This window comes from Prinia subflava, chromosome 10 (assembly GCF_021018805.1).
Source record: "Prinia subflava isolate CZ2003 ecotype Zambia chromosome 10, Cam_Psub_1.2, whole genome shotgun sequence".
NCBI lineage: Eukaryota > Metazoa > Chordata > Aves > Passeriformes > Cisticolidae > Prinia > Prinia subflava.
The window spans coordinates 12,057,426-12,072,214 of NC_086256.1; the positions used below are offsets into that span (position 1 = coordinate 12,057,426).

Genomic DNA, 14,789 nt, shown 5'->3' on the forward strand with positions numbered 1-14,789 from the left:
CAATTTTCTCCAAAGAAAATGCATAGAAAATGAAACTGAGTGGTCTGGGGCACCGGTGGAAAGCCAGGCCAAAGAGCAAGCAGAGACGCAGTGCTGTTCTCAAACACCAAATTGGCTTTTATTCTTCCCCAGCAAATACTTTAACTTCTCCCCTTGCAATTCTCTCCTCTCCCTCTCATGTATTTCCCCATCCAGCTCCTGCACTCTACTAAATTGTTTCTTTATTCTTTTGGTTAAAAGCATACCATGGCACATTGTTGTCTGTGGATCAATATGTGCACTTAAACTGGAAGGCACATGCAGAAAGTGAGTATAATGGAAACACTGATACTGATTAGTAGGTGAATAGTTAATGAAAGCTGTTATTTTACTTTTCATATGAAGAATTTACTCATATAAAACAAAAAAAATTCAACATCAGGAAGAAAATCTTGGAAACCTTTAAAATGTTTCCTTTTAAAAGCAGATTGCTTCAAACTGAAAATAATTGTAAAGTGATGTCTTTAGTGGAAGAGAGTGTGCTGGTGTAGGCATTGTATGTGAGATCTAATAATTATCTCAGTCAGGGACAAAAGTCACATTTAGTAAATGCTCTGTTTATGACTTAAACCAGCACAATGTCTGTAAATTTGTAATTAGGATGCAAACCCCTGGTATCTATTTACAATAAAATCAGGTCTTGAATTACGATTAGATGTGACTCTCGGTATTAAATGTCAATTCTCTGAAAACCTTGTTTTGTGGTTCTCTCACATACCAAAGGTGAAGTAGTACTAAACACATTTGGGTCAGTAATGTAGTTTTCTGTCTAATGTCCTTGGAAATGAAACATTTGCAATGGAAATACTGATTTCTCTTCAACAACAATGAATGTATCCTTTTAATGGGATTTTTTTGTTGTACTCTGTAATACTGAAGGTTAATGTCAAAAGAAATAAGACATGCCCATCAAGGAATGACTAAGATTTTTTTTTTAAATTAGCGTAATCTTTGAAAAAAAAGATCTGTTTTTCCCTCTCATCCATTATCCATTAGCAGCCTTGTAAGCAGAAGTCACAAGAGCACAGGAGGCATTGTTTTCTTACCATTTTGGGGTCTTTCAGGCCGATGTTTTTCAGGGCCATCACAGCAGTCGCGTGGACCCTGAGTGGCAAATCCGAGGCACCAGCTGCATATCCTGGCAAAAACTTCTTGATGTGCTTGATGCTGGCAGGATGTCCTGCATTCCCAAGGGCTTTCAGAGCCAGGGAAATTTCCTCTATGCTAGACTTGCTCAATGCCTCTCCTGCAAAGCTATGAAGATACTGAAAAATGAAAACAAATCTGTTGAGTTCAATTCCAGCTCTTATCTATATTCCATCCACCAGCCTGTTCTGGGGTTTGACTTCCATAACTTCAGTTTGCTCAATTCATTTATTTTAAATATTTTCAAATTCTTTTTCCCCCTCATGAATAGAACATTTTATTCATAGAACAAGTATAGCCAAGGAAGCTGCAACAAACAGCTTCTTCATCACTATACCTTAAAGTTATTGAGTAAGATTTTAAAGGAAAAAATAACAGCTAGATCCTAGTGCCCACTGCCTTTCAGGGTAAGTTTGGAACCCTGAAATAATGCTGCTTGAGCATCTCTCTCTCTCCTGGTTGAAGACAGGTGCAAAAATACAGATACAGTTAAACCTTCAGACCGTTAAAAAAGATTCCTGAAGATATGGCTAGTGGTGGTGCCCTTACCCAGCTATGACAGCCTCTTTTCAGTGTGGATTAATAGATGCAAAATGAGATCACTGCCAAAAAATCAGGTAATTTTACAGCCTTCATTGTAAGCAACTGGATCACACTTCCATGAGCATGGCAAGATTAGAAGCAGTTGTCTGAAGGCTGAATAAGAGCAAAGGACTAAATCCTAATAGATGAGAGTTTTAAATGATAACAAATGGCTCTAAAAAAGAAACTGAGATGTTAGAGAATAATTTCAATACAGATTCTGTACTTTAAAATAACACATTTGAGATCCCATGATGGTGCAGAAACAGCCTACTCCATATTACTAATCAAATGAAGGGACATCTGAAATGCATTGAATAAGCCTAAACAACCATTTTCTGCGGGAAGGAATTTTCATTCTCTGACACAGGGTTTCTCAGATTTAATTAGCTCGAGCCTTGGTGGCAATTGTAACACAGGAGATGTATGCAGGAATGTTGGCCAAGCCTATGTACTACAGCAAAAACATTGTGTCAGGCACACAGTGTATTTGGAACACCCTGCTCTCACTGGGATGGGGGATTGACGGGTGCCAAAGACTAAACACACATTTCTATTTCCCTCCCTGCTGCTGGCTGAGTGGTTGGCCCCTGGAAAACATGACATGAATTTTTAGAACTGTGAAATGCTATTTAATGTCAACTCAAATTGCTTTGAGGCCTGCTGATTAAAAGTAGTGTAGAATAGGGAGGGTGTTATTGCTGTTATAATAACCTTATAGCCTATGTTGAGACTGGGGTCTGCTTCTGGCTGAGATACATTAAATCTGGCAAAAACCTGGGCTTTTGTATCACTTAGTTAACTTATAAATATACATAATACCTATATTTCAAGCATTTTTGAACAATGTCACAGGACTTCATTAATAATTGGCAATAAAGCACTCAGAGATACCTAGATAGAAAGTGTTATGAATTGTTTGCTTCTTCTTCTCACTCTCTTTTGTGTGCTAATCTAAAGATAAAAATGTTGTATTTAACCAACTGGGGCTCCTTCCCCCAAAGGAAACACTGCAGTGAAGCGAAACACAGCTTTCTGAATAATGAAGAAAGAACTGAAGGCTTGATTTTTCTTTTAAGTGATAAATAACCCTGTGGTTACCTGCAGACACTCGGAGCAGGAGTCTGAGGAGGAGCAGTGCTTGTGGCACAGCGAGGCGTAGCTGAGGTGGCAAACCTTCCCCAGCACGGAGCTGGAGCGCGGGCACAGCTTCTTCACAATGAGCTGGGGGGAAAGCAGCTGGTCATTACCACCATCAGTGAAGGGAAACGTTACTGGAAAAGGTGTTTCTGCCCAATGAAAGGCAAAACCAGGCTTTTCATATTATATTTTTTTTTGTTGGTGGATTTTCAGTTAATCTGCGGATAGTACTTGTATTTGACAGTGTAATTGTAAAGTAATTCCAAGTAACATCTGGAAGGCAGATCTGTTTCTTTTACAGTGTTTCAGATTTAAATTTGGCATAGCCTATAATCCAAAGGGAAGAAATCACCCAGTTATGGAACAGAAAAATGCACATTATTGAAGAAACATTCATCATGTTTTATGATTGCCTCAGCTATAGGTACAATGAATTTGAGATTTGTTGCAAATGGACCTCACTACTTGCGTAGACAGGAATTTTTTATAAATGTAGGAGCTGACAGGAGGCACCAGCCTCCTTGTGTTTCTTGTGTGGGAAGCAGAGCACCAGCACACAGCAACAGCTGGGCTGTCGTGGCTTCCACTGAGGGTAAAACTCAGGTCTGAGGTTCATTGTCTCTGCCTAGGGTAGACAGAGATAAGTTCTTGCACTTGAGACTGGGATTAAACCCTGCATATACAGAAAATTGCAAAAATAATTAGACTTTCTCCTACATGGCCTTCACAATGACATAATTCCCTTAGTTTTGACAGATCTTCTCAAATTCACCCCCATCCTTCTAGGTCAATTAGGACAAATACATGGATATAACAAATATGTATTTCTTACTTCTTTGTCTTTGGAGACAGTCAGAGATGTAATCTGATGGAACTATAAAGTACATTTGGAAAAAGAGACTAGAATCCACTGTTTGCAGCAATAATTTCCAATAACCTCTGTCCCTGAGGGGTATTTTAGTCTTTATTTCCTGTTTCATTTTGGGCTCATTTTTGCCCTTTTGATTTGCATTCTTCTCCCCTTAAGACACTCAGGAAACAAAGCCCTTTCAACCTTGCTAGAGGATATAAAACCTTTATCTTTTCAAAGCCTTTGCTGTCTCGTCAAGGAATAAATGCAACAGATGCTAGAATCAGGAAAGAGTGATTTGAGAGTGTTTAGAGAATCCTACTGTTGCTTCCTCCATCACATCCCGGGTTGGAGAGCTGGAGTGCAGAGCCACGAGCACTGTTTGAGTCACTTCCCAGCTGGTGAGCTCCTGCCGTTCCATTCTGTGCCGCAGGAACCGGAGCGCGCGGTGACTGGCCACTGCAGGGAGGATGTCCAGAATGTGGCGCCTGCAATGGGAAAGGCAAGCAGCATTTTCCATTTTCCTCTGAGCAGAGGCATCCCAGAGGGTCTCCAGCAGAAGCAGCACCACCTTTATTGCCTGTACCTGTACGCCGGCCGGTTGGAGAATTGCTTCCACACCGACTCGTAATTCTCCTCGTTTGCTGCTCGGAAGAGGTGCAGAAGCTTGAGAGCTTTTGCTGGTGCATCACTGGGAAGCTGGTCAGAGGTGGCTTCTACTAATTCTTGCAGACTTTCCTCTATCTGCAGAAAGATGAAAATGCAGGAAGCTCACATGCATTTTTTCCCATGCACACAGATTTAAGTCTCCAACAAAGAATCTGTCCAGTGGCTGGGCTTTACCTGGCTTTCCACATCATTTATTTTGAATAAGTGGACAGGAAGCTGAAGCAGTTCACTGCCAAACTGATACTGAAGAGACCCACGATTCTGGTACTCTTTTGGTGGGACCTCTGCCCTTTGCTTCTGCACATCAGTCAAAGCAAGTTTCTGCCTGGAACGGAGAATCCCAGGAATAAAACATCACAAGATTCAGGGTACAAACTAAAAAAATCCTCAGTAATTCCACTTCCCCCAATTGCAATGCAACAAACAAAAAACTTTGTTATTGAGGGCAAAGACATTTACAGAGAGATGCACTTGGACATGTTGCTCAGAAACATACTCTGAGAGGGTGTGCACTCGCACAGCATTGCTCAGATCAGAGCCAACCTTTGCCTTCCCTTGGGAATAAATTGGCTTGAGAATTTATGGAAGAAGAGGGAGGTGAGAAGCTGTGGCCTGAAGAATATCACAGGAAATACACATTGTGTCTTAAGGAATGAGCTATGGACTATAGAAAAACACAGATGGGAAATTTGCTCAGAAATTATAATTTAATTTAAATATTTTAAGAAGTTCAGAAAAGCTCTTATGTGTCTGTGTCTCTCCTGGAAGCTTCAAATGGAATTGAAAGTTTTTAGATACAATAAGAAATGCTACAATCTTTTTACTTGAACTATTACTATTCCCTCCCCATTTTGTTTGGTAAGCTGAATATCCTGGAGACTACAAAAGAAGGTTCTCATGAAATTTTAAATTGGATTTACCAAACAAAAAGGGCCACATAAATTCAGGATTAGTCTTGGAAAAGTGCTCAACCTTTTGAAAACTTTTTAAGATGCAACAAACCTTCATCATTTGTTATTAAGAATAATTCCAAAGAGAGACTGTCTTTGTAAATATTTGCTATCTTTTTACATTTTCAGCTAAAGAGATGCAGCCTGTCCTACCAATTATGTTTAAAATGGGTCATTTAGGACACTATAACAAAATTAGGCATTTGTACTGAACAACTGAAAACATTCCAAAAGCAATATTGCTATACTACAGAGTGTCTCAAAAACCTCTGTAGAAAATTGGTGTGTTTATTTTGGAATCTCTATGATCTTCTGTATCATTTCTATTCACTCCTTCCATATGGATTGCAGAGAACTGCTGCAGAAAAATAGCATACAACTGCTTTACAGACAAGCCACTGGAATTTGAATAGAAACTGCTACAGAATCAGTAGAGAGGTTTTTCTCTCTTGAAATTTTATACAATATTATTGAAAGGGCATTTGGGTCAGAAAATATAATATCTGGTACACTTGGGCAGATTTAACTCCCCCTTTCAAATCGAGATGAATCTATTATGTCCATTTTCTTTGTTTTGGGAGGAGATGTATCTGCCTAGAGTAGATGGGTAAATGCTGTATTCTGAAGAGAAGAGCAAATGAATACTAAAGATAGGATTAAAATGGTGAAACAGTAGTAAAACCTCTCTTGGCCTTGAAAGGTGCTGCAAGAGTCTTATGCTGAGCAGGTCTGAAAACTCAGTTCCAAGTGCTTTAAGGCCTTGGTAGATTATTTATTTTTAACAGATAATGCATTGTGAAAATAACTTCTGAAGACTTGAACGAGATAGTCACATCTTCCCAACTATCTTATATTTGTCTCCTTCAGCTGGGTAATGATAAAAATGCAGAGAAAATGGGAAAAGTAAAGGTACTACCCTTCTGAGAGCTGAGATAGACCTTACTGAAAAGAGTCTCTGCAGTCTGCAGGAGAGTGTAAAGCATCCATCGTGTCCAGACTAATGCTGACTCACAAAGACCTTTAATTTCATAAAAGCACTGCAGTTGTGTCTATCTACATCTTCTCTTCAGAATAAGATAATAAAGCAAATTTCCTTTTATTATTAGAATATATATGAAGTTAATCAGTGAGTTACTGACACAAACTTTCTGAAGTTGCTATTTCCAAAACTGTTTTACACCAAAAATCCTTGCAGAAGCTAATGGAGCAATGGAGATTACAGCAGTTGTAGAGTGGGATCAAAGAATGCCTTATGCACTGTGAAATTTATGCAAAACCTCTCCCTTCAGTAGGGCACTCCTATTTACAGAGTCCATAATTAAATAAGTAACAGAAATTTTTTTCAATCAATGAATTTTATGGATGAAAAAATTTTTCAGTACTCAAAATTTGGGTGTTTGAGCTTGGGGCACAATTTCATAGACAACCATATTCTTGTTTTCCCCAAATTTCTTTAAGAAATATGCAAAATTTGCTGTGAAAAAGCAAATGCATTTAACAAGCCTTGTGCCCAATTGTTTTGCAATAAAACCCAATTTCCTACCAAAAACCAGTTTTGATGTGAGATTTGCATGCCCACAGTATTTAGGAATCTGAAGTCTTATCTAAGTTTCTTGTGAAGTAGTCTCCAAGGATCTCTTACTGCATTATTATTTTCCAGGGAACTCTCTTTCCTGAGTAACTGTCTTTCAAAGTATTCTACTTCAAATATATTAGTTCACAATTTCTCAGATGGAATCACATTTGTTTTGGCTTTTATGGCATAAATCAAATATCCCTGAGAAATAAAATAGTCAAGTCCTGCCAAGTTTAGCTAACAAAATTTGGATGGTGATGTGCACGTTTCAGATTTACAACTAACAGTGAAGGTTGTTTTTATGAGCTGTTTGGGATTTTATGTAATTAAATACTGGCAAACAATAGGCTGTGGAAGGAAAGGATTTATTTCACTCACGAACCTTCACTGGGATTCCTGAGTTGCTGCATGAAAGGAATATGTACTGTACCTTGCTTCCACGATAGCATTTCCTCCTATTATCTCATTGAAGGGTGCAAACTGGTGGATTTCCTCGACATCAGCTTGTGTAATTACAGCTTCACTACGCGTATATTTAATTTTGTAATTGTAAGTAGCAGTTGCACGGGAATTCTTGTTCCTCTTTATGATATAAAAAAGCAATGAAACAAAGAAAATAAAAAAGTCATTGAGCTTTGAAATTCTGTGACTAGAGGCTATTACATCACCCACTTCAACCCATGTATTTTCCAGGGCTGTTTTGTTCATTGGTCATAAGAGCAGTCAGTGTGAAGTCTGTGCACTCAGTTCCATGGGAGAGGTCAGGCACACTGCCTGTCTCCATTATTTTTACTGCTAAGAAGTGTTAGCTGCTTTTTCCTTTTCCCAAATCTAAGTAATTGGTCATTCCCTTGAGAAGCAGACACATTTTCTGAGGAGAGCAGCTGCATAAATCACACAGTTTTTTATTTCAAAGACAGGATTATAATAAAATGCAGCAGTACCTGTCTTGAGTAGCAGAAAATGGACGTCGTGACTATTTTTTTGCTCAACAGAGTAGTGAATTAACTCACGCTGATAATTAATGGTTTCTAAGCCAGCTAGTTTGAGCTAGCTCAAGTGTGCTTGCAGTACATGACAGTGTGCAGCCCAGACTTCTGCCTCTCTGTGGGATCATTTTCATACAGAAAGAAAGTATTGACAACTGGATACAGCAGATCTGATTCTTCCCTCATTTTTAGTATTTCCAACAAAGAAATTGTGTGGATATCAAATGGTGTTCTGCATAAGAATAAAAAATACCTATACATAACAGCACTCTGATTTACCTGCTGGCAGGTCTTGCATGGATGAGTGTATGCTGAACCTGTGACAATTTGAACTTTCTCTTCACAGCTGTTCAGGTCCTTGGATTTGGTCACATAAACCAGGTTTGCTCTCTTGTTTTCCTGAATTGCATATGTTGTGTTACAAATACCTCCAATCCCAGCCTGGCAAAAGTGAGAACAGGATCAGAGAAGTTCACTAATATGCAAAGCTACACTTCATCACATGAAATTTCCTGTTTAATTCTGCATTTTCAAAATTACTAAGGGAAATGCTTTATTTTCCTTATACTCTTCAGAAGCAAAATTGTGATGATTATTACTTTCATTTCTTTTTTACATGTACAGGTTTTCACTAAGCTAAATCAGAGTTACACCGAGAGAACTAAGTCTCCTCAAAATTTCACTTGGAGCCTCAGGAAAGGGGAGCAACAATTTTCAGTTGGAGCTGTTGATTGTGAAATATGATTTGAGGAATATTAATAAAGTGTCAAAATAATTTGATCTGTCAGAATGAAATCTTAACAGCAAAGTATTTCAAGGTTGGAGATGACATTCTGCCCTCAAAACTTGCTTTTACAGACAGCTTACAAATGCCTATGGAGCAGGCCTTGCAATATCAGGTGATCTGTCACAATATGACTAGCAATAATTAAAAAGGATTTCAGTACAACAGAGTTTTGATTGTGGGTCTTATTGAGAGTACAGTTTTAGCTGAGCTCTTCAAAAATATTTTGAGCATATACATTTATAAGAGCTTTTAAGTCTCCACAGTCAGTGAGATTTTTGGAGAGTCAAAGTTCTTGATTGCATTTTAGGAGGAAGAGTTATTTTCTTGATTTTTTTATTATTCTTATTTATAGCATAGCTAGTGCAGAGACCAGCTCTGGGCTATGTGAGAGCAGTGAAATGGTCATGTGGTTTTTAGGAAGCAAGGCATACCCACTTCATCTTCAGCTTAACAGAATTCCCTGAGACACTGTCTGGTAAAGGCTAGAAATAGGAATTGCCCAAGCTTTCTGGAAGTCTTGTACTCTGCAAATACAGGTGTGGGTCTCTGCACACTGCAGGGTGTGGTAGAGACATCCAGGATTTAAATAGGAACAGCCCAGGAGTTCAGTGGGATGAAGCAGACTCCTGCCTAGCTGAACTTTATGGCTGTGTGCAGTTTATGGCTAGCTCAGACACCCCCACCCTGAACCCACAGCATGGGATGGACACTTCCCCAGGTTAGTCCTTTAAACCTCTCTGCACCTCAGATTTGGAGACTAATAATGCTTTATCTTCCTTTGCAGAGGGACTCAAGATTGTCAAGCAAGGGTGCCAAAGCTCATTAATCAGTTGCTGTCTGAGAAAAGCAAAGAAAATGTGGAAATTATTCCAGGAGGTGAAGTCACATCTATCGCCTAGCAGTGAGAGTAGAGCATATTGCTAACTGAATTAGAAAGAATTAAGATGTAAAAGTAGATATGAGAAAATAGTGCTGCAGAATATCCAATGCCACCACCCAGATTTTTATGTGCAGCAAACAGCGTTAAAAAAATTAAATCATCTAGCTCCTTTCCCAGAAACAACTCTACTTACATAAAAATAAAATTTAAAAAATTATAGTTACTCTGGTCTATAGTTTCAATAAAAATAACATGAAAGTATAATAATTTCAAGGTTTTTGCTGATCTCTGAATTGAATGTAGTCTAATCAATGTAAATATGGTTTCACAAGAACTAAACACATTGCAATTTCTGTGGTGAATAGTAATATCAGATGATTGACCTTGACTAATATATTAAAACTTGAAAAACAGTGGAAATTCCAACAGAGCATCAACTGCAACTGTCAAAGCTGCTACAATAATGTTGTGACATATATACTACTTTCTTCCTAAAAGAAGAACTAGAAGAGATTAAAGTATATATGATTGGTAAAAAAAGTCAAATTACTGTTATTTTGACTTTAATATTAAACTGTATTGTTAAGCTTGTTTTATACAATGTTCACATTCTGTGTAGGCTTCATCTTTCACAGTTTACTTTCTCTGGAATCACAAGCCAGATTTTCTAAGGGTTTAATTCAGCAAATGTATTTTCTGAAATACTTTCATCAACCAGTTTAAAAATATGCTCTTCTGTTGTCCCGTTTAAGTACATCTCCACCAAATGTTGCCCCATATGAAACTTAATCATGATTTCCCAAGCTTAGATCTTTCTTAGAAGTGAAGTTTAAATCAAGGACAAATTCTGAAAATGCTGTTGAAGACTCTGAAGTGAAAGTTTATTTGTTTACAAAGACACCACAACGGCCAGCCCCAAAACTCACCTCCTGTAAACTGTATGAATGCTGCATCTTCTTTATGCTCAGCTCCAGCACATTCATAATCCCTCTGTAGATGTTCAGCCCATCGTCCGAGACAGAATCAGGAGCCAGGATGTTCCCAACGTGGCCACTGCTGTACTCGAACTTGACGGGGCTGCTGAGCTGCCCCGTCAGGGCCTGGCTCAGTTTCAGGGAGCGGGAGAAGGAGCTCCAGGGCCAGACACCGTTGTACTCCGCAGCCTCGATCGAGTGGATCTACAGCAAAGCGGGAATACAACCCCTCTTTAAGGGTTATTTTCCCCCAAGTTAATTTTTTTTCAATACACATAAGCATCTAGAGCTTTAATCACATCAAAAATACACTTTTGAATGACACAAAGTCTCTTTAAAGGGGAAACTCAGAAGTTGTCATTTAGCATTATTAGTGTTGATACACATATTTACGTATACAAAAGCAAAGAGAGCATTGCAAATGGCTGATATTTCCAGAGCCACTGCACTCTGTTCTTTTTCATAGACAATCCATGTTACCAAAGGTTGACTTATGCAAAGAAATGAGCCAGAGAAGAGCCACATGAAGCAGGTTGCTAGCCGAAAGTAGTATGGAAGATCTGCAGGAAATTGCAGGAGAAAGTTAATGTTGCATAAAGCATCATTAACTCCTGTTGTGAACTCTGTCATTTCCCTCACTGAGGTCACAGAGCGCAGGCAGCAATCTGAAACTAATAAACACATGGCCTCTAGGCCAGCCAGACATGCAGAATTAGTCTGAGCAGTGGACAGCAGACACAAGAAATTGTCCTTCCCTGCATGTCTTGCAGTGGAACCAAAGGCTGAGACACTGGCTCTAACCCCACTCTGCACTTCATGCTCCAGCCTCAACCTGGGGCACATCCAAACAAGTAGAAACTTGTGCTAAACTATGCATAACTTGAGTAATTCCTGCCCCATGGGAATGGGCATGTTTAGCTTAGTTTCTCAGAGGACCCTTCCCTTCATATATTTTGACAATTTAAAGAGACTTTTCTCTGACACCTCAGGCTGGTGATGTGGTGCAAGACACGGATTAATTTCTCAAAAAGCCACACAAACTAAATCCTCATACAGCAAATCACAGGAGACTGCACTTTCATATTTATTTTTGTTATTGTTGGTGGAGATTACTGCCAACCCCAGCGACTGAAGCTTACGGGGAAGGCTGTTAGAGAGTAAATCCCTCATGCTGCCTCTTGGACATGCTTCTGGCATATTGCATACAGGCAGGTTTGGGACTGCTCTGCAGGGTCAGGGCGAGGTAGTTTTCCCCAGCCCTTGGGGCCCAGGCAGGACTTAGGCTGTCTGCTTGGTTTTGAACACAGCTGGCAATTCTTGCTTGTAGGTTTGTGATGAAAAAATTGTCAGCTGGAAACTGCCCAGGGAACAAAGCTTTTTGTTTGGGCTGAATGTGAACTAGTAGGCTGCAGATGAAAGTTTAATTCCCTGAACCATCCCTCCAAACTGTCTAATTTAAATATAACAGCAGCAAAATAAACTTTTCCCAGAGAAGAAGGGAATAAATGTACTATTACCTTTAGTTTAGAACTTGCCCAAAAAGTTATGTTTTTTTCCTTTTCTCCTTTCTTGGCCTGAAATTATTTCTGAAATGGAAACTTTTCACAAATGCAGTAACACCAGTAAAACTATGTTAGAGGGTTTTAGAGAACAGGAGTCAATTTTTGGTGAAGACTCACCCTGGCACACCAAGAGCAGTTTAGGCAGGAATGAAGGAGAATCTGGGAGAAGAACAAGACTGCTTCTGCTTCTTTTCTGGCAAGGCAGCTTTCTACTCACCACTGCAGATGTGTGACTTATTTCCTTGGTGGTTTTTTTTTTGTTTGTTTGTTTTGAAATCCATCCTCTTACAAATGTCATAGAAAAGCAATATTTCTCATCTAAATCTATTATAATTTGAACTCCCAAAAATACCTAGTAACTGCAGGTTAATTCAGGTTGGAAGGCTACAACATTTACAAGCATTTATCAGACAGTCATTGGTCTTTTTAATCTAAAGTGTTCAATATGCCAGACCAAGGCTTTTAAAAATATCATTTTTCTTCCCCATATACACAAGGCTAGGTGGAGTTTGTGTAAAGCAATTGAGGTGTGCATGTCTCTACACTCATTATGAGCTGGTGTAGCTCCTGTTAAAGGCAAAAATGTATTTCACATAATCAAAACCCTCAGTAATTACTCAGCAAGCAGTAAAAATATACAATTGAGGATGCCAAAGAATGTCACTCAGGACCCTTTAGAAAAAAAGGATGGCACTAATTATGCTAAATGTTGAATCACATACAACTACTGTTGCATGTTTTATTGCCTTTTGTCTGCTGGTTATGAAATCAGTTGATTAAATAATTCTAGGTTGTACAGTTTGAAACAATTGGATTGATCCAGTAATAAATTATTGTGAATTTCAAATTACATTCCATTGTCTCCCTGATCACAAAGCAGAAGGAATCCTTCAAGCCCAAGGTTGGCTTGAGCTGAGAATTACCTTGCAAAGTGCAAATAGAATTTAGGGCACTGTATAAAAAATAACAGTGTTAGTTACATTATCCCTGAGTAAGCACAACACATGATGAAACCTAATTACTTCACAAAAGCTTAAAAAAGAAGCTAAGTGTAATGAGAATTTTGCCTTTCAAATTGAATACATTTTCTTACCCTAATAAGACAAAGTTTTGGCCCAATACCACTAATTTCCACTTTACATTTTATTCTTATTCCAGCTCTTGCAAGTCCTTTCTCTGGGAGTCCACTGAGAAGCGTGGTTTCATAATCAAACGTATAAACCTTGTTTTCACTGAAATCAGGTTCTGCAAAGAAATGGTTCCCATAAAATATTATACAGAATGTACAGAACATATTAAAGTGCCTGCATTAAAATGTATGGAAAAAAAAAGACAAATTTGTTCATTTTTGCACTGCACCTGAACAAAATTAGCTGTTGTAAAGCTATATTAAACATTGATACACTTTTCAGAGTCTATTTTTAATTTCACTCATTATAATTATACTAGTTGATAGGAAAATTACTTACGGTAATTAAGATGCTGGCTCCCTGAAAGAGAAGAAAAAACAGAGGAATGAAATGAAAAAAAACCAACACCAAAATGTTAATGTCATGTGGTATAAAAGGCTATATCTCATTTTGCACATATAGCATAACACTTTCTAATTAACCTTACTTCTATTTCAGCACCAGCCAAATGCCTTACTTTTCTTTAAACAACAAAAGAAGTAATAAAATATTTTTTCTACAGCATGTTAAAGTCATGTCTGTGAGTGAACTATATTTATATTCTGAAACCTTTTCCTGAATATACAAGTTTAGATTCATCAAAGCAGATAAGTTAGATACTTACCCACCAGGGTTAAAACCAGGGCTAATATCAAGCCCCTCATGATGGGGATAAAGTAAAGGTGAATGTGATGGGTTTCTCTTTTATAAAGGCATGTGATATCACATGTTTCTTTTGGCACGTTAGTTTGACAAATAAGGGTATTCTAGAATGCATATTGATCAATCAAAAAATAAACATTTCTGAGGTCATGAATGCTGATGACTTCAAATCACCTCATGATTTCAGCTACTTTACTTTCTATATGATTCACCATGTTTGTGAGCACTCTGAAATTCAGCAGGACACCTGGGCAGGTATATGCTGGAAAAGAGATTTAATTTTCAAAATATCCTGCTTGCTATTTCCCCCCATTTCTCTACATTTTATTTATACAGTGAAAAAACCCTAAAATTTAAATTATGCAAATGTAGTTCCTCCATCATAACTGAAATAAATTAGCTTTCTTCCAGTCATATCTTCAATCTCCTGATATTTTACTCCTCATAAGTATCACTGCATTGGAGACAAACCTTACTCACATTGAATCTCTATTTTCAGAGGAGAATTTGTGGTTGATTTTACAGATTTAGGCTCGAGACACCTTACAGCTCAAAGGAATGCCATGAGAAACTGCCTCTCTGTGTATCTACCATGTCTGTCTTTGCAAGCATATCTTGTTACCCACACCTGGAAAGACAAAACTTGTCAGTATGACCATCACATTAGCCTGTGGCTAATAGTGAAAGCTTATACTGTGAAAACAGGAGGGAAATTAATCTCTCTGTTTATAAGGAGAAGCTAATAAGAGGTGAGTTACATTTCCAGCAGGACCTCAGTGAGTTGGGAGCATTGGGAGCTTCTCAGCAGGTTCT

The 14,789-nt window shown here is 38.3% G+C and overlaps 1 protein-coding gene across 1 annotated transcript in view; it reads right to left on the reverse strand.

The window, feature by feature from the left end:
- LOC134555608 (vitellogenin-1-like) overlaps positions 1-13,978 on the reverse strand; it is a 41,991-nt gene extending 28,013 nt beyond the window's left edge. Inside the window, exons 1-11 of the mRNA XM_063407354.1 lie at positions 13,939-13,978; positions 13,614-13,634; positions 13,238-13,389; positions 10,535-10,786; positions 8,221-8,382; positions 7,383-7,534; positions 4,601-4,751; positions 4,344-4,501; positions 4,080-4,245; positions 2,869-2,991; positions 1,086-1,304 (exon numbers count right to left, since the gene is read on the reverse strand). Of these exons, the coding sequence (XP_063263424.1) occupies positions 1,086-1,304; positions 2,869-2,991; positions 4,080-4,245; positions 4,344-4,501; positions 4,601-4,751; positions 7,383-7,534; positions 8,221-8,382; positions 10,535-10,786; positions 13,238-13,389; positions 13,614-13,634; positions 13,939-13,978 (1,596 nt within the window). The remainder of the gene's footprint in view (positions 1-1,085; positions 1,305-2,868; positions 2,992-4,079; positions 4,246-4,343; positions 4,502-4,600; positions 4,752-7,382; positions 7,535-8,220; positions 8,383-10,534; positions 10,787-13,237; positions 13,390-13,613; positions 13,635-13,938) is intronic.
- Positions 13,979-14,789: the final 811 nt, after the last annotated feature.